Consider the following 19,006-nt stretch of genomic DNA (forward strand, 5'->3'; position numbering starts at 1 on the left):
CCAAAATCTTTCTTCAATTAAACCACAACAGCCGACACGGAGACCGACTGGTTAGCACATCCGCCTCAAAGTTCTGAGGACAAGGGTTCAAATTCTGGCCCCGCCTGTGTGGAGTTTGCATGTTCTTCCCGTGCCTGCGTGGGTTTTCTCCGGGCACTCCGGTTTCCTCCCACATCCCCAACACATGCATGGTAGGTTAATTGAAGACTCTAAATTGCCCGTAGGTGTGAATGTGAGTGCCAATGGTCGTTTGTTTGTATGTGCCCTGCGATTGGCTGGTGACCAGTTCAGGGTGTACCCCGCCTCTTGCCCGAAGATAGCTGGGATGGGCTGCAGCATGTGCGACCCTAGTGTGGATAAGCGGAATGGAAGATGAATGAATAAACCACAACAAAACTGAGATAATTGTTTTTGGCAATAAAGAAAAGAGGATAGCTGTATAGTAAATAGACACTCTCTTTAAAGACCAAGTCCGAAACCTTGGTGTTCTGATAGATTCCGACCTGACTTTCACCAGTCATATCAAATCAATTAGTAAAACTGCCTTCTACCATCTGAAGAACATATCCAGAGTGAAGGCTTGCATGTGTCAAGCAGACCAGGAGAAGCTCATCCATGCTTTTATCTCAAGTAGACTTGCCTATTGTTATGGTCTTCTGACTGGACTCCCCAAAAAGAGCATTAAGCAGCTGCAGCTCATTCAGAATGCTGCAACTCGGGTTCTGACCAGAACAAAGAGGTCAGAGCATATTACTCCAATTCTAAAGTCTTTACACTGGCATCCAGTCAGCTTTAGAATAGATTTTAAAGTTCTGCTACTGGTCTATAAATCACTAAACGGTTTAGGTCCTGAATACATGAAAGAAATGCTTATGGAATATAAACCCAGTAGGGCTCTGAGATCGACAGACTCAGGTCAAATAGTGGAGCACAGAGTCCACAGCAAACATGGCGAAGCAGCATTTAGCTATTATGCTGCACACAAATGGAATAAGTTGTCAACAGAAGTGACGTCAACCCCAAGTGTGCATGTTTTTAGGTCCAGGTTAAAAACTCTTCTTTTTTCCCATGCATTTTAGAGCATTTCCACTTTTAAATAATATTTCTTGAACCGTACGCTGTTTTAATTGTATTTTTATATGTCCATTCGCAAACAATGCATCCCGCAGGATATATGGAGAGGGACAAGAGCCTGCGCTAAAATCTAGTTAAGTGCAGTGAGAAAGAAGACTAAATGGGACAGGAGAATTGAATTCTGTACAGTATGTGTGGTACTCATCAGTTGTTAGAAAACTTGTTGTTGTTTACATTTAAAATCAGCGTGTAGCAAACGTGAATGACGTCATGCACGCTGTGACTGCAAAATTACAAAATTAGTATATCGGCCATAGACATCTATGATCCTGGCACCTCATACTGGTCGTTGGAGACTTCAATCTTGCTCCTCGCTCTCATCCCTTAACAGCTTCACACAAATGCAAATGTAAAAGGAGCTCTTGTGTATTTTAATTAAAAACAGAATATTTTATTTAGTTATACATCATTTTAATTATTATCTTTTATGTTTTATCATATGTTTTATATTTATCTACAGCTGTGGTTGTTGTTAAAGTGCTCTAGGAATTACCGTAAGTGGAGTTGGGAGCTGAGTAGGTTATGTTATCTCAGAGGTACCCATAGGTGGGGGTGCACCAATATTGGCGAAAAAGACTGGAACTAGGAGTTTTGGGAAACATAGCGTGTGAGCTGGAGCCTATGCAGGCTGACTGTGGGTGAGAGAAGGGGTACACACCAGATTGATTGCCAGCCTATCACATTCAGACATTTGTAAAATTGAGTGCACGCATTGAAAATCCATGCAAAAACAGGGAGACCATGTAAACCCCTTCACAGGAAGGGCAACACATTGTTTTCCAGGTAATTTTGTTGTTTTTACAAACACTATATTGCCCATATTTTTTATTCATTTTCCAAATATTCTTGTTATTCAGGTGATCATGTGAGTTTTTGTGTGTGTGTGTGTGTGTGCGTATGTGTGTGTGTGTGCACTTGTTCATTACCACATCAGACAGATGATGCGCGAGTGCGTTCAGATGAAAAAGAAGCTGTTGAATGGATCACGATGTTGTGGGCAAGCAAAATAACAAATGACTCGGCCTCTGCATTTAAAATCCTGTAGCCTTTTGTTCCTCTCTGTGTCTCCCTATTATATAGCCATGATAATGCTGCCTTTCAGATCTTGATAAGCAGAGTAGGTGAGGGTGCTTGGATCTTTTCATCAGACTGGCAAAGATATTCTGTTTGGGTTATTGAAGCGCAAGTATAAAATGTATGTATTTATGACAATGATTGCCCATTGATGATCAACTGCGGAGGACAGAGACAAATAACTTCGTTCTTAAAAGCTCAGGGAATCAGTTAATGAAAAAGTTGAGTCCTGATTGGAAGAGAACTGTGCATTAAATACTCACACTTTCAAATCACTAATGCTGTATGCTGGGTTAAGAAGTGCCATTAGAGTTGTGTTTATATTGTGGTATTTTTACCAGCTTCTAAAATGTATATTGAAAAGCAGCAGAAGTTCCCCAGCTTTACATGTCCATCTAAATCTTTTCCCTCCAAGTAACGGTGATTTGTTTTCTACTGAACAGTGCATGCTGTATCTTTCAACTTACTCTGAATCTTTGTGTATGGGCTTCACCATGGAAATGTGAGTAGGTCTAAGCCCCCCACAGAAGTTTTCTGAAGTAGGTTCAGCAGAGACACCTTCCTTCGCTTTAAGCCTTTGGTGGACCTCCACGGCGACCTTGTGGAAACGACTGGGACCTTGATTGATGACACTGAAGCGCCGGTGGCACAGTCCTTTTGGTGCACATCCCAAGCTGTTGTTGTACCCTATAGCATCCTGCAGTTTGTCAATCTGCGAGACCTTTGCATCGAGCTCCCTCCGCAGATGCTGCAACTGAAGTTCTTGAGCTTCTAACACTTCGTCCCTCTGTGCCAGCTCCAGTTCCAAATAGTCTATACGCATCCTGAGATTGAGAAATTTGGATTACTGGGTGCAATGCACATAGTTTCGCTTTACTGCAAGAAGGTACTGCAACACTTGAGATACGAGTCGAATTGGTTCCGTGGTCATGCTTGCAAATCAAAACACTCATTATCTTTTCCCACTGCAAAAGCCATTTCCAGCCCACCCCCCCGCCCCCCCCAAAAAAACAACACAAATTGTTGTAATGTAAATCCTCACAGCTCATCAGTAGGGCATTAATACTCGTCATTCCACACAGAAGAAAATGACTATAGGACTGAGTTCTGCTCTTGTCTGTCTACATGTGTTACTGCACCATTTGTGCTCAACCCTTTGCTTATAAAGGGTCAAAGTACTGCAACATAGATGCGTTAGCATTAAGCTAGTGGCCTGAAAAGTTAAGATATGTGGTTGTTTTAAATAAGGTGTCATTCTATTTTGTTAGATTTTTAGTTTGACAGTAAACTTCAACTCTTATCTCAAGTGTGTACTCGCAAGTCAAAGCAACAAAGCATTGCAACACACTGCCCCAAAGAGGCCAAGGCACACACAACAAGAGCAGCAGGACGGACTGAATTAGGTAAATTAGGATTACCAAAATTATTTCTATTTGCAAAATATATATTGTTTTTTTTCATTTCTAGTTTTTAATATTATTATTTTAATGTTGTTTTAATTATTTGTAATATCCATCCCATCCATTTTCTGAGCCGCTTCTCCTCACTAGGGTCGCGGGCGTGCCGGAGCCTATCCCAGCACATCTTCGGGCGAGAGGCGGGCTACAGCCTGAACTGGTCGCCAGCCAATCGCGGGGCACATACAAACAAACAACCATTCACACCTACGGGACAATTTAAAGTCTTCAATCAACCTAACATGCATGTTTTTGGGATGTGGGAGGAAAGCGGAGTGCCCGGAGAAAACTCACACAAGCACAGGGACAACATGCAAAGTCCACACAGGCGAGGCCGAATTTGAATCCTGGTCCTCAAAACTGTGAGGCAGATGTGCTAACCAGTCGTCCACCGTGCCGCCTTATTTGAAAATAGTACTCTTATATAATAGTACTCAGAGTTTGCAAAAATGCCTCACACAGGAAACAAAGGAGTTTGGCTGAGTTGAATTGGAGGAAAACAATTTTTCAATAACCTTAAAGAGGATTTGTGAGTTTATTGTTGATTCCGAGTTGACTTTTTTAAATTTGCATTCACAAAGGCCGACATGTAATGCTCCACAATAGCAATGGTTATTTGGAGATTTCTTTTGAATTAGTGCTGAGTTCACCCATTCAAGAAATGAGGAAAAAATCACGAAGAAAAGATTGAACCATCCTTTACAAGGCTGTGTACGCAAAGTTCGACTCTTTTCATTGTAATGACTTTTCGACTGTTATGTTACACATTTTACACAATTACAATATCTGGCAAAACGGATAACAATTGGCTTGACTTACCTCAAGATGTCCAATTCCAGACCTGGGGGGTCTGTGTGGTTGGAGGCCAGGCAGGTTTTCTTCTCAGCCCGTGGGGGCTTTATTGAACCGTTGCCCATGTCCAGACATTGGCCTGCTACCATAGGAATTGCTCTCAGAGCATTTTGAAAGTGAAGTATGTTTGAGATGCTCTGCGACAGGATGCGCCCGATGTGTCTGTTTTTAATGCTAAAAATGTACTATAATAAAAAAAGCAGACAGAAAAGCACCCTAGAATAGTGTTTTCAATTATATTACACATACATAATGATGTAATACTACGACGCTGGTGTCAGGTGGAAACCTCTTATCGCCAAAACCATCACCTTTCAAAAAAATAAAAAAAATAAAAGGCATATTTGTTGAGCCATTAACGTTGCTTTTCAACATTTTATAATTGGTCATTAATTTGTGAAAATAACAGACCACACGGGGACTGACCAGTAGCACAGATTTGTGAGAATAAATATGAAATTGATCGAATTTGGACATAGGAAGTTTCGGTAGTGTGTCACTAAAAAAGACTAAACTATTCTGTATATACAAAATGAATACATGCAAATGATACAAATGCTCTACTCTTATCCAAAATAGCATCATAAGTTTGTTTATTTTCTGAAAAGGAATTAATACATTTGTCTCGTAGAGTGATTGCGTCGACATATTTAAGAAATAGACAAATTATTTTAGCATTTACCTGAATCCATAATCCATAATCCGTGTTCCCTCAAGACATCTCCATACAACTGCATCTTCTCTTTCTGTCGCCCATGAGCACAATGCCACTGTTTGCTGGGAGGAACCTTTTTACATGCGATATCACGGGTGCCTCTGATCAAATTGAAGTATCTGGCAGCCCCTGGTGGTCTTAAAATGTTTGACAAGTGGACATGCCTGTTTTGTGTGTGTGTGTGTGTGTGTGTGTGTGTGTGTGTGCGCGCCATTGGGAGGACTGTGATTTTCCAAGGTAGTGAAATGGCACGGCAAACCCTCACAAGACAAACATGACTCGCTGACTGACTGCACAAGTACTCACTCTTTTCCGTGTTTTCCCAGGAGAGTAAACGGGGTCATCTGTTTTCACAACCAATAATTTCACTCTACACTGTTTCCACTCCAGAAGCCTGTTGTGAAAAAATACGATACTGTCCTGCTTCAGTGAGTTCTGTCTGAAAGGGACAGTTGAATAAATAGTCTTCAGATGCCAAAATTTAGTGGGAATCCATCAACCTGGTGACAGGTTCAGCAGTGGTAACACGTTGTTCAAACAGCGAATCAGAGGGTGACTTGCAGAGGCGGGACCAAGTCATTTAGTCTTTGCACCTCCAGTCCCGAGCCGAGTCCCAAGTCGAGACAGGCAAGTCCTGAGTCGAGTCGCAAGTCCTACACTTTGAGTCGTTTTACCAGCAAAATAAAAATAGATTTGAATATATTTATATTTAATTAAGGTGGCACAGCAGATGACTGGTTAGCACGTCTGCCTCACAGTTCTGAGGACCGGGGTTCAAATCATGCGCGGTAGGTTGATTGAAGACTCCAAATTGCCCGGCGGTGTGAATGTGTGCGCGAATGGTTGTTTGTTTATATGTGCCCTGCGATTGGCTGGCGTCCAGTTCAGGGTGTACCCCTACCTCTCGCCCGAAGATAGCTAAGCTCCAGCACGCCCGCGACCCTTGTGAGATAAAGCGGTATACAAAATGAATGGATGGATATTATATACTGCAAAAATGGATGGAGGGATGGATATATTTTAAAATCCATCCATCCATCCATCCATCCATTTTCTTCTTTTCTTTTTTCTTTTTCGTTGAAATCTCTGAGGGTAAACTCACGCTGGCCAAGTTCTATTGTGTTGTGCTTTGGCATGGTTATCCATTTCCTCCCGCCCGTCCCTTCCCCTGCACGCATCCGTTCTTTTGCATGCAGGATTTAAAACACATCACCTCTGACGTACACACAGACACAGCACACTCACAGGCACAAAATACATCATTTGGTGAACATTTTTTTTTTATTAACTATTATTATTCTCATTCAGTGACAGATTTGGAAAATCAGTTTTGGCATTGCGTGATGACAGCTGCCATTCGGCGTATTAAAAAAAATACAAATAATGTTGGAAAAAAAAAATGAAAACATTAGTTTCAGACGCCACATTTATCTGCAGTGTACTCTCGAATGGATCAATAAAGGATCTTATCTCAGTTAAAACCACAACTGGTCATATTGAATCTCATAAAAAAAAAAAAACGTACTGTACATAGCAATTCAATGTTTTTGATATCTGCACAAACCTAAATCATTTGGCAGATTTCAATTAACTGCATGGAAAAACTCTAATATTGTACTGTATGTATAAACCCCAATTCTAATGAAGTTGGGATGTTGCGTAAAATGTAAATAAAAACCGAATACAATGATTCGCAAATCCTTCTCAACCTACATTCAATTCGATACATTACAAAAACGATATTTAATGTTCAAACTGGTACATTTTTTGTATCTTTTTTTTTCTTGCAGATAATCAGTCACTTTGAATTTGATGCCTGCAACACATCCCCAAAAAGTTCAGGGTGTACTCCGCCTTCTGCCCCAGAGTATGCTGAGATAGGCGCCAGCACGCCCGTGACTCTAGTGAGGACAAGCAGTATGGAAAATGGATGGATGGATGGATAATGTGACACATATTTTCAATATTAGACAGATCTGGACTGTTGGCAGTCCAGTCTAAGTACTCACACTCTTTTACTATGAAGCCACAATGCTGTAGTACGTGCATGAATGTGGCCTGGCATTGTGTTGCTGAAACAAGAAGGGATCTCTCTCAAAAAGGACATTGCTTGGATGGCAGCATACAATATGTTGCTCCAAAACCTGTATGTAACTCTCAGCATTAATGGTGCCTTCACAGATGGGTAAATTACCCATCCAATGAGCACTACCCCATTCCCCCCCCGCCCCCTACTATCACAGACGCTGGCTTTTGAACTTTGGGCTGATACCAATCTGGATGGTCCTTTTCCTCTTTGGCCCAGAGAACACGATGTCCGTGATTTCCAAAACCAATTTGAAATGTGGAATCATCAGACCACAGCACACTTTTCCACTTTGCGTCAGTCCATTTCAGTTAAGTGAGGGGCCAGAGAAACTGACGGCATCGTTTTGGGTGTTCTTGATCTATGGCTTTCGTTTTGCATGGTAGAGTTTTAACATGCATTTATAGATGTAGCGACCAACTGTGTTAACTTACAATGGTTTTCTGAAGTGTTCCTGCTTTTTGGGACTGCGTTCCAGGGATCAAATTAAAAGTGTGAAAATATTAGCAACAAAACAATAACGTTCAACAGTTTGAACATTAAATATCTTTTCTTTATAGTGTGTTAAATGGAATATAGGTTTAAAAGTATTTGCAAATCATTGTATTCTTTTTATATTTACATTTTACACAATGTCCCAATTGCGTTGGAATTGGGGTTTGTATAATTGTACATATTATCAATAAAGAAAAAGAAAATAACATAAATACAGTTAGTTCCTCATAAAAGCTTACCAATTCCATGCAAAGTGTGTATAATGCCCCTCTTGTCCATATTTGGACATTGTTCTCATCTGAAAACCACGGAATTTCAAATCAATAAATACAAATCTCTATCGATTCTTGACGATTTCTACTTTCATCTATGTTTCTAGAAAACCCAATATACATCAAAATAGTTTGACAAAATAGATTTTGTGAAAACGTTATAATAACGTTAAAATATTTTCTGTCATTATTTATTTTTTCTTTTTTTTCAATGTTACATTATATAACAGTTGGAATAAGGTCTAGCAACTGTGACAAGCAAAAAAGCGAAACAAGACATTTCCTTGACATAATCTTGGTTACAGCAGGAAACTTAGCACTCTACTGTAATATCAATTTTATTAGACTGTGGATGTTTAAATTATCAGCTTGAAAGTAAAATTAGCAACTGCAACTCTGTTTCTTGCAAACAGTTAAATGTTTAAGTTTCAAAAATTCCTTTACTGTTAAAACAAGAAGTATTTTATGAATATTTTGTGTTACTTTTCATAATGCCTGTCAATAGAAACAAGTAGGAACACTTTACGTAAATTCTATGGGCTTATTTTTTTATTTTATTTTAGCTATTTTTTTTTTTTTTAGAAAGCTTTCATTTATCTTTTATGATCTTTTAAGATCGGAATAGTTTCAAATCGATTGAAGGTGCACAATATATATCCTTAAACTCAAAACAGAGTCAAATAGTAATAATATAATCAAATAAATAATATTTTACCATCAGTCACAAAAATGATTTTTTGTTCAAAATACTGTATCATATTTGTCCATACATCTTCACATGAGCAGTTCATAGATTGTCCACTAATGCACAATAAATTGTAGAAAACACACACATTGAATTATTCGTGCAGTGTACATTCATAGCCAAAAATCAAGCCACTTTTTTTATGCTTCATTTCAGCTCAACGTGGTACAGTTTGCAAGGGTAAACCATGCATTTCCATAATTGGATATACAGTATGAAGTACAGCAAATTAATCCGACAAAAAAAAGAACAGCGTTTTTGAACGATGAACATTTGTTTTTGTCCGCCCATATAAGGGCATCGCCCGGGGCACTATTCAAGCCAGCACTGCCAACTGGCCAACTGAGGAAATCCTACATTTCTTCGTATGTATCTGTTGAATGCAAGGCTGTCTTTTTTTTTTTTTTTTTTTTTTTGATCGGCGGTGCCTTTAATAACGCATTCGTATTGTTGCAGGGAAAAGTTAATCAGTCAATGAACTGCACTTTCCAAAATAAGCCAGGAAGATGTAGGGTGCAATCAGCTGTTTTGGTACTTTTTTACATGGAACTGAATAAACTGTACGCAGACAGATAGGTCCAGAAGCATTTATTATTGTGCATATTAGTTTCATTAAAGAGGTTCCGCAACAATAGGGCATGTGCCAGTTCATCCAAAGTACCCATTTTCTTCTTCTTTTTTTTTTCTTGTTTCGATTTACATTTGTAAAATTCCTTCTCAATGCTGCTCAAGAATAAATAATGCAAAGGAATGGCATATTCTTTAACGAGCATCAGTCGTGATCACAACCACAAATAGCGCTAGCTCTTCACTTTTTTTGCAAACGCTGTTGAGCAACTGCAAATTGACATTTGAAATAAATGCCGTCAATTACATTTTATTTTCTACTTAAAATCCATTGCGGTGGTGGCAAATCACTGACCAAATACTTTTGAATCTAACTGTTTGCATACAGTATTCCCAAAAACAAACAAACAAACAAAACCACAAGATACTAAAAAAACAAGGAACTACAAATCAAGACAAAAAATAAATGCTCTGAATCAGACCAAATATGAAACTATACAGAAAATATATACTCCATTAATTTTTTTTCTCATACAAGTAAATAATTTATATCGTGTAGAACTACATTTTATGGACAGTAATATTAATTGGATGGGGTTGGACGAGACCTAAGGAAAATACAATTAAAAATGCACATCCTAAATCTTATTAAACTTATTTAGGATACACAAGAAGTGAGGGTGTGAGGAAGACCCTCTCAGCCGACATCAGAGACCTCTGACCTCACAACCCTTTTTCTGGATGAATCAAACCATTTTCAGTTTTGGTGCGTGCAATGACCAGGGGCCTCACGTACAAAGACTTGCGTGGATAGCCTACTGAAACATGGCGTAAACTCTAATCCACAAAACGTCAGACGCACAAAAATATCCAGATGTACGAATCTGTGCGTACGCATGAATCCAAGCGCATTTCCTTCGTACATCCCAATCGACGTGGAAATGAGCGCACATGTTGGCGTAGCCGACCCCTCCCCGCGCAAAAAAAATCCTCTTTGGCACGCTGTCCGACGGCGTTAACAACAAGCGGAAGAAGAGTTTATCGTGTGTGCGGCTGTCAAAGGACTTTTTTTTTTTCAGTGTACGTGTGGGGGATTCGTCCACTGTCCTCGGTGTCTCTGGAGTCACAGACGCGGAGGATTCGTCCACCGTTCCTCGTCTTGCCGCCATCCCCAGCGTCTCCGACGCAATTACGCTTCCAACGACCGACGAAAAGAGTCCTTTTCTATTTACTTCATTTGAACATTTGCATCAGTTGCACATGATTAAAATGACATTATTTACCACTCTTCTCCCCCCCCAAAAAAACCCAAAAAAACGTACGCCACATTTTTGTGCGTATGCAGTTTTTGTACAGGAGGTCCCAGTTCACCAAATATTTTGAAAGCAAAACTGACCGAATATTTGTATTTTATATTTCTAAATGGATACATTGATTGTTGTTGGTAGGTTTAACTAATATTTGATCAACGGAGACTGAAACAACATTGGCCTATTTCACAAAGCAGCTGTCAATATTGACATAAGGAATGCTTTTCTCTACTAGCTTGTCAAAGAAACAAGACGTTTACATGTACAAGTGTGTGTCAGTCTCTGGCTGACATGTTGACACGGTTTTGGTTTGATTTGCGTGTACACAAATGGAGCCACGTGGACTTTGACTCAAATCCCAACAAAATGTACTATTAGGCAAATTTTCAAGCAGAACTCATGTCTGCTAGTGGGATATCTAACTAAAAACACTGAATGCACATGCAATGCTACTTACTTTGATAAGTCAATAACACACACATTATAATGTATGTTTGTACTATTTACAGAGCTCGAATACGTTGATATATATATACAGTCGTTTCGTTTATATTGTACAATACTTACAATTATAGCTTTGCGTTATGGAGTATGTCAACACTTGAATGGAAAATAATCACCATTATCACATATGTGACCAGCCATGATGTGATGCTGCTTGCAAAACATATACTATTGTACCCACTCTTCCAAATATTATTATAGCTGCATTCATGGGCTATTTTATTTTATTTTTTTAGAAGGCAGTGAGTCAGATAACATGCAGAAGGAATCATCATTAGGCTCTCCCCTGTTCTTATGTTGTTGTTGTTTTATCGGCATTTTACTGTATCTGTCCTGTGAGCTGTTCCGCATTAATGTCACACCAAACACCGTAACACGCCTGTGCTAAAGTGCTCACGGCTTGTTTGGACTCGATGTTAAGCAGATCATCGCGGATCGTAGAACATACCCATCAACGGGGACGGTCTATATATTTGTGTGGCAGCGAAGGCTGTTATATCCCATCACCTTTCGAGACAAACGATGGCCTCTAACATTTGAGTTTGAAATAATTTTGCTCACGACATTGACCGGAGCCTCAAACATCACTGGCTCTGTGTCTAGCCTCACAGTAAAATGTTGACATGGCAACGTCTGATAAAAACTCAAAAGATATCTCTGAACGCCTTCAGGTTCTTCCTGGTGGCCCCATGGGATATCGTCTGATGGTCTTACTTCTTAGCCAGTTGGAAGGGGTGTTGTCCCTAAAATATTTATGAAAACACATTAGTCAAACAATAAGACTTATGTAGCATAAAAGGCTACAAGCTGTGTCCAGTGTAAAGTGCAAGTCCAGAGCTTTTGGCGAAAGAGAACTGCACTCGTTTGCTTGATTGCGTTACCTATAGACTAAAGCAATACTTTTTTACATGTTACAAGTTCCAACTATCTACATTTGCGAAACCTTTCTCTCATGTATCTGCATACGCAAGATTTGCAACAATAAAAACTGCTGTTAGTGACATTTACATTAGATAGCCGCATTTTGGTATCAATCCAACGAAAGGAAATGACTGCAATTAGAAATTCCCTATTTGTGTATACACTGAGAGAGGTTGCTGAATGTGTGGGAAAAGTCATAAACACACACATACTTTACGACTGCGAAATACAATTTATAGTATGAAAATATTGATATACTGTATATTTTCATGCACAATGCATTGTATTGCTTTCATACATAGAATAAGGTCAGACTTGTGTAAACATAAGACATGGTTGGACTGCACTGGGTTTTTGCCGCGAGCCACATGAGAGTTATGGTTTTCCTCAGAGAGCCGTTTACATTGTGAAATCATAAATGTTTAATCGCCTCATCATATTACATATATGCAATATTAAATGTTGTTAAAAGAAAAGGTGATGTAACACAGTGGCAAACACGACCCTGTCCCAGCTTTTTTGGAACGTGTTGCAGTTAATAATTAGTTGCTAAAAACTATCAAGTTGATCAGTTTGAACATTAACTCTCTTGTCTTTGTAGTGTATTCAATTAAATATAGGTTGAGCATGATTTGCAAATCATTGTATTCTGTTTTGATTTAGGTTTAACACAACGTCCCAACTTCGTTGGAATTGGGCTTGTAGATAAATATCGTTTGTCACGTGACGTGGTGGGCCTGATTTTAACTTTGACACCTGCGTCAGCCACATTGTTCAACTGACCCAGTTTATTTATTTTATGGTTTTATGCCGGATGCCCTTCTTCACACATACCAGCCATTTTTTTTTATCCAGGCTTAGCATTGGAAGGGGCTGTGCATTGGGGGTAGAGGTTGGGGAACAAACCCGCACTATCTATACGAAGGGCAAAAGCATGTACCACTCCACTAAAAGAAAGTTTGTTTGATTACTTACTTACGGTTCGTTGCCAGCATGGGGTGGTGTGTGTGTGTGCACTTGGATTGTTTCAGGTACTCAGCAAATGTGAGCACAGTCGTGGCAAATATTGGTCAGGATCTAGCTAGTGGTGTCAAACACATTCATGCTGTGGGCCACATTGTTGGTGCGGTTTCCCTCAGCGGGCCATTAGAACTGTGAAACCAAATACTGTAAACGTTTCATCGCCTCATTATAGTAATAGACAAATAAATAGACACAACAAATTTGGATCTCTAGTTTTTACAGTGATAAGTCAAGGATAACTGTTCACCTATTGTTCAAGTTACCGTAAAAGGGAGTTGGTAACAAAATAAAACAAAAAAAATGCTGCAGATTTGAGCAAGAATCATGGATGTTGACACAAATTATTTGCTTTCGCGGGCCACATAAAATTATGTGGCGGGCCATATGTGTCCCCCGGGCCCTGAGTTTAACACCTGTGGTCTAGTATTATAATCTGTAGTTCAAATGTCACCTTAATTACGTTATTGTAGATGTATACAACTTTCCCAACATTTTACGAGCATGAAACTACAAATTGCAGCGTGTGCGCTTTGTGTTCGCGCTCATCTCAAACTCTGGATTCCACGATACAGCAAGATGTGCATGTTATTTGAAACCGGTTCAAAAACTCACCTCATTCAGTGCATGCAGTGCGTTCACACAGCTACAATTACAAATCAAAGTGGATTAGCAAATGCAAACAAGCTCCGGGTTAGTGAGCAAGGGTTTAACTGTGCAAACAGTATTTGCATATATGATATACTGTGTTTATACTACATTTGGAGAGCGACTCGATCGTGATCTTATCACTATTGACAGGCTAATTAATGCTCAGCGATGAATATTTTGTTACATAAATATTTCAGCAGCTGTTATTAAGAGCAACACATTTCTTCCTTTAAATAAAAGTCATAAATCAAGCCTGGCAAGATGCTGAAAAAACTCAAAGGCATGTCGTTACAGATCAGCAATTAATAAATGTGCAAGTTTCAAACATGTTTGGTTTTATTTCTGGAAGCATCATTGTCACTTTTGGAACATCAAGAACATTTTGAACACATCCGAGTATTACAGAAAAATGAAAGCTTGCTTGTAACTAAGGCACGAGTTAATGCGAGGTACTGGGGTTGGGACGCAACGAATATTCGATTGCTGGCAACGATCCGAGAAGTCCCATAGCAACGTCATTAAAACACAAACAAAACCTTGTCAGAGAGAACTACCACATAACAGACCAAGGCACACACCAATCAGTGCATCATTTGGGGGACTTAGGTCACTTGGAAAGTTAATTGGGTGAGTTCAATAAGCCAAGACATTTAATTATGCTTGTTGATAAAATCGGTCATGAAACAAGACCATCGCCTTGGCTAAATTATGGCTTTCGTATGATTGAAGCAATGGGGTGCAGCATTATGCTTTAAGGGTGTGCATTCGTATTTATGTCTGAAAACCGATTCTGACAAGAACCAAAAACTACAGTTAATACAGAGCCATACAGTTTTGAAGCATGAAGTGGCATGTAATACTGGTAAAAACAACATTATTGTTATTATCCAATAACTACAGATATGCCACGCTATAATAGAACACTTTCAGGAAATCTCATGCATTTCAAACTGGTTAGGAGATCTAAGTTGAGACCCTCATCAAAAACAAGAGTGTATTTGGGTTGTTTTGAACATGTGCGCAAAGACAACAAATAAGGAAAATTAAAGTATTCATTACAAATGGACTCGAATAGCCATTCTTATTTTTAGCAAATTTCCCTGCAATATTGACATTTATTTTTAGCAACGTGCGGGTTGGAAGAAACAACCATGGCATGGAAATGCATATATTAAAACCAATGCGTCAGTATTTTTCCAATGGTATGCACTGTTCTTGATTTTAGCATAACTCTTATATTTGGCACATTTGTTTGGTTTCAACAGGATCCAACCCAAATTCACTCTTCAACTTGCCTGAGGTACAATTGCATTTGGAACAGAAATTAATATTAAAAACAATGGCAACCTTTCTAACCTGTGTGAACATTTTGTGTTTAAAAAAAAAAATTAAAAAAAAATCTTGTCTTATATTTTATCTGAAAGAGGAGACTTAAAAAAAAAAGACTTTCCAAATGCCTACAGGAATCTTTCCAGCCACACAACTCAGTATAGCATGGTTTGCCCATTAGAATAAAACAACACGCTACAATAAGTTAAAAAGCTTTATCCAAATCACAGTATGCACAAATATCATGCATATGTAACTGCTAATAATTAATTCCTTCCTATTCAAACATATAAAAACTAAATGCATAGATATAAAATCAAATACATTGTCATATGTATTAAAATAAAACCATCTGTACAAAACATTTATTTGCTTTGCAGTTTTTAAACAATGTTTTTTTATAATAGGTTATAAAAGGATAGGTAAAAAGTAAAAAAATAAATATTCTATGTACAATTACACAAGCCATTCCAAAGTTATCACTGCAGGGAGAAAGCAAAAGGCAAAATGTTAGTTCAAACAATGTCACTGGGGAAGTTACAAACACGGTGTAAGTAAGTGTCAAGCTTTTACTAACTTTGTTCCAACAACCTGGTACAGGTAGACCATCATCTCCCTGGAAAAACAAAACAAAAAGTGGTGAACACTCACGAAATTGAGCTGCAGTACATGCAAATGTAAAGAAATCCAACAATTATACAGTTTGGACTGAGAAGCCGTTTACATGTACAAAATGATATTGAACTCGGAGTTGCAAATAATGTTGTTCCATCCAGAAATTTGGAAAACCTCATTTCCTTTATTCTGTCACTAACTAAGTTTTCACTACCAGTATAATTATGTATGGTAACCAGTTTGACTTCATTAACATTGTCAAAAGTTGTGATTGGTACCAATAGCCATACCATACCAACTAGAAAGATGTAGTATGGTACAATATGTATGGGGTTACAAACATTGCAGGCACTTTATTGGTCAACAGAGAATGGTCAGTTTTCCTGAGAACACTGGGAATGGAATGGGAGGGACAAAAAACTCTATGGACTCTATTTACGTGACCAGCGCAAAATCCAGCACTCCACTAGGCGTAATTCTGTGAGGACGTAGGCAAGACCCAGTTTTGGTAATTTCGTGGACCGGTGTACCCCCAGGGCATGTAAAAAGTGGGACGTCCGAGCGTGTTCACAGCAGACTTCAACCTGTCCAATCGAAGCGACCTCTCTCATTCCCTTTAAAAGTGGCGCAATATTCTCGCGTGGAGACGTCTCTACATGTGGAAGAGAACACAGGGATCCATGCGTCACTGGAGCATTGAACGTTAGCGGGTACCATTATTAAATGCAGAACGAGCTGGTGAACACTGCTGGCGACCTAAACCATGTTCGCGGACCTCATGTATTTATACCCCCTTCAACGATTCTTTGTTTACACCCCCCTCAAACCTCCGTAGCTGCCGGCCAGTAGGCCAGTAGGCCGGCAGCTGTGGAAAAGATGTGGAAAGATTTCAAAGTTATATTAATGATAACAATAAAATGCTTTCAATTAATTTATTTCCACAAGGATTAAGAGGGTTGGATGCCCGCTGTTGAAATACAGCAAGTCGGTCATCCACCACGCATGTCCGAGGACCTCACGTGTCTGTCTGCCTTCAACTGCCCTGATCAAATTCACCAATGCGTTATCACCTGTGCCAACAGTTAGACATCTTCTCAGTAGGCTTAAGTTTAGACTTAGACTTTCTCACACCAAAATCTCACTCCGCCAAGCCCATCTCTCAGGGCACATCCCCACTGCGCCGACACGGCTTGGTGCAGACGGTCTACCAAATTCGCAAACATGCACAGCAAGTCTTGCACTTGCATGAAAATCAAGATGCCGCAGTTTTTAGGTGGAAGTGCAGTTGTGCTGTCTACGAAAATAAAGCCCTGTATCTTAGAAAACACTGGATTCCAATGGAGGAAGTATTCAAAGCCATGATTTTTTTTCTACCAACTCCAATTCCATTAAAGTTGGGATGTTGTGTAAAATGTAAAGAAAAATAGAATAAAATGATTTGCAAATCCCTTTAAACCTATATTCAAAAGATATTTCATGGTCAAACTGAATCAAATCGTTTGTTGTTGTTGCAAATATTCACTCATTGTGAATTTGATGAGTGCAACACATTCCAATAAAAGCTGGGACACAGGCGTGTTTACCACTGTGTTCCATGACCTTTCCTTTCAACAACTCCCTTGTCATATTTCACGCTTCATAATCTGTCACACATTTTCAATGGGGGACAGCTCAGACCGCTGTTAGGCCAGTCTAATACTTGCACTCTTTTACTACGAAGCGACGCTGTTGTAACAAGTGCAGAATGTGGCTTAGCATTGTCTTGCTGAAATGAGCAGGGACGTCGCTGAATAGACGTTGCTTGGACGGCAGCATATGCTGCTCCTAAACCTGTATGTACATTTTAGCATTAATGTTATCTTCACAGATATGCAAGTTACCCATGCCATGGGCACTAACACACCCCCATACCATCGCCGATACTGGCCTTTGAGCTTTGTCCTTTCTCCTCTTTGGTCTGCAGGACATTACCTCCATGATTTTCGAGAACAATTTGAAATATGGAGTCGTCAGACCACACCGCACTTTTTCACTTTGCATCACTCCATCTCAGATAAGATTGAACGCAGAGAAGCTGGCAGAGTTCCCTGCTTGTGAACAACTGAGACTTTCGGGGATGCTCCTTTTATACCCAATCACGATAATTAACCTGTTCACCTGTGGAATGTTTTAAATGTGGAATGTGTTTCGGAGCTTTCCTCAACTTTCCCAGTCTTTTGTTGCCCCTGTTCCAGCTTTTTTTGGAATCTGTTGCACGCATCAAATTCAAAATGAGACGATATTTATAACAAAAAATATATATATATATTCATCAGTTTGAACATTAAATATCTTGTCTTTGTAGAGTATTCAATAGAAGATACCATGTTATATATTTTATTTGTTTAATTCATTGGTGAATGACCTTTTATCTTTGCAGCAATCGGGTTTATCATTCCAAATTGGACTTTGCTGAGTTGAACTGAAATGTACCACTGGTGGGAATGTACTTTTAGAAACATCATGTGGAAAAATGAGCAAAAACTATAAATTAAGCTTTGTACAACCCTGCTAAAAACATGTTCAGATACTGTATAACACAAATAATTGTGATAGGGCTGCTGTCCAATGAAAACCGCATACAGGGGATATAAAGTCTACAAAACCCTGTCCAAATGCCAGTTTTTTTTTTTTTTTTTTGGTGAAATAAAAAATGAGACCAAGATAAATCATTTAAAAACTTGTATTCTTATTTTATTTTTTTAATGTGACCTATAACCTGTACAACCAAAATGGTGGCAATTGTGTGCTGACTCCTGGTTAATTCTGAACAGAGCCAGATTCCCAGTTATAAGAGTGTAGCCATACTGGTACAATCAGATTATCTCAGTTATTTCATTTTACTTCCCCTCGCTCTTTTTATTTTTTTATTTTTTTTTTCCAATTGAATGGGATAGGTTAAAGGTCATATAAATGCTGGAAAAGGTTTTGAAATAATTTATTTTGGTTTTATATTTAATATCAGAAAGATCTGGCATTTGAACATTGGCGTGGAGACTTTTTTTTTACAGTATATATCCACTGTATCTGCACTTCATGATTTTGACTTTTTTAACATAATTCCTTTTTTTGTGCACTCCTTGATGCGCTATTACATGTAGCGAAACAGCCAATTACATATGTTTTAAAAAGTTCACCATTATCTCTCATCCACAGAACCATTCAATCCTATGATTTTCCTTTGCTTCATGTCCATCGATTTTAGACAGCACCTCCATTC

General features: G+C 38.9%; 2 protein-coding genes across 33 annotated transcripts in view; both read right to left on the minus strand.

Moving 5' to 3' along the window:
* LOC133485896 (cGMP-dependent protein kinase 2) overlaps positions 1–5,543 on the minus strand; it is a 79,445-nt gene extending 73,902 nt beyond the window's left edge. For 4 of the 11 annotated variants that reach the window (XR_009790849.1, XR_009790847.1, XR_009790848.1 and 1 more), the window contains exons 1-3: positions 5,200–5,543; positions 4,485–4,702; positions 2,676–3,032 (exon numbers count right to left, since the gene is read on the minus strand). Coding sequence is in view for 2 of the 11 variants with exons in the window: in XM_061790280.1 (XP_061646264.1) it covers positions 2,676–3,032; positions 4,485–4,606 (479 nt within the window). In the remaining 9 variants the exon portion in view is untranslated. Of the gene's footprint in view, positions 1–2,675; positions 3,033–4,484; positions 4,703–5,199 lie in introns of those variants that run through there. The other 7 variants (XR_009790852.1, XR_009790851.1, XR_009790854.1 and 4 more) reach the window with 4 other exon arrangements.
* A 963-nt stretch (positions 5,544–6,506) lies between these two features.
* Positions 6,507–19,006, minus strand: part of col13a1 (collagen, type XIII, alpha 1) — a 150,600-nt gene continuing 138,100 nt past the window's right edge. For 19 of the 22 annotated variants that reach the window (XM_061789821.1, XM_061789837.1, XM_061789825.1 and 16 more), the window contains 2 exons: positions 15,710–15,748; positions 6,507–11,954 (listed from right to left, as the gene is read on the minus strand). In XM_061789821.1, the coding sequence (XP_061645805.1) occupies positions 11,922–11,954; positions 15,710–15,748 (72 nt within the window). In that variant the 3' untranslated portion in view covers positions 6,507–11,921. Of the gene's footprint in view, positions 11,955–14,117; positions 15,615–15,709; positions 15,749–19,006 lie in introns of those variants that run through there. The other 3 variants (XM_061789840.1, XM_061789828.1, XM_061789826.1) reach the window with 1 other exon arrangement.

This window comes from Phyllopteryx taeniolatus, chromosome 11 (genome assembly GCF_024500385.1).
Source record: "Phyllopteryx taeniolatus isolate TA_2022b chromosome 11, UOR_Ptae_1.2, whole genome shotgun sequence".
NCBI classification, from domain to species: domain Eukaryota; kingdom Metazoa; phylum Chordata; class Actinopteri; order Syngnathiformes; family Syngnathidae; genus Phyllopteryx; species Phyllopteryx taeniolatus.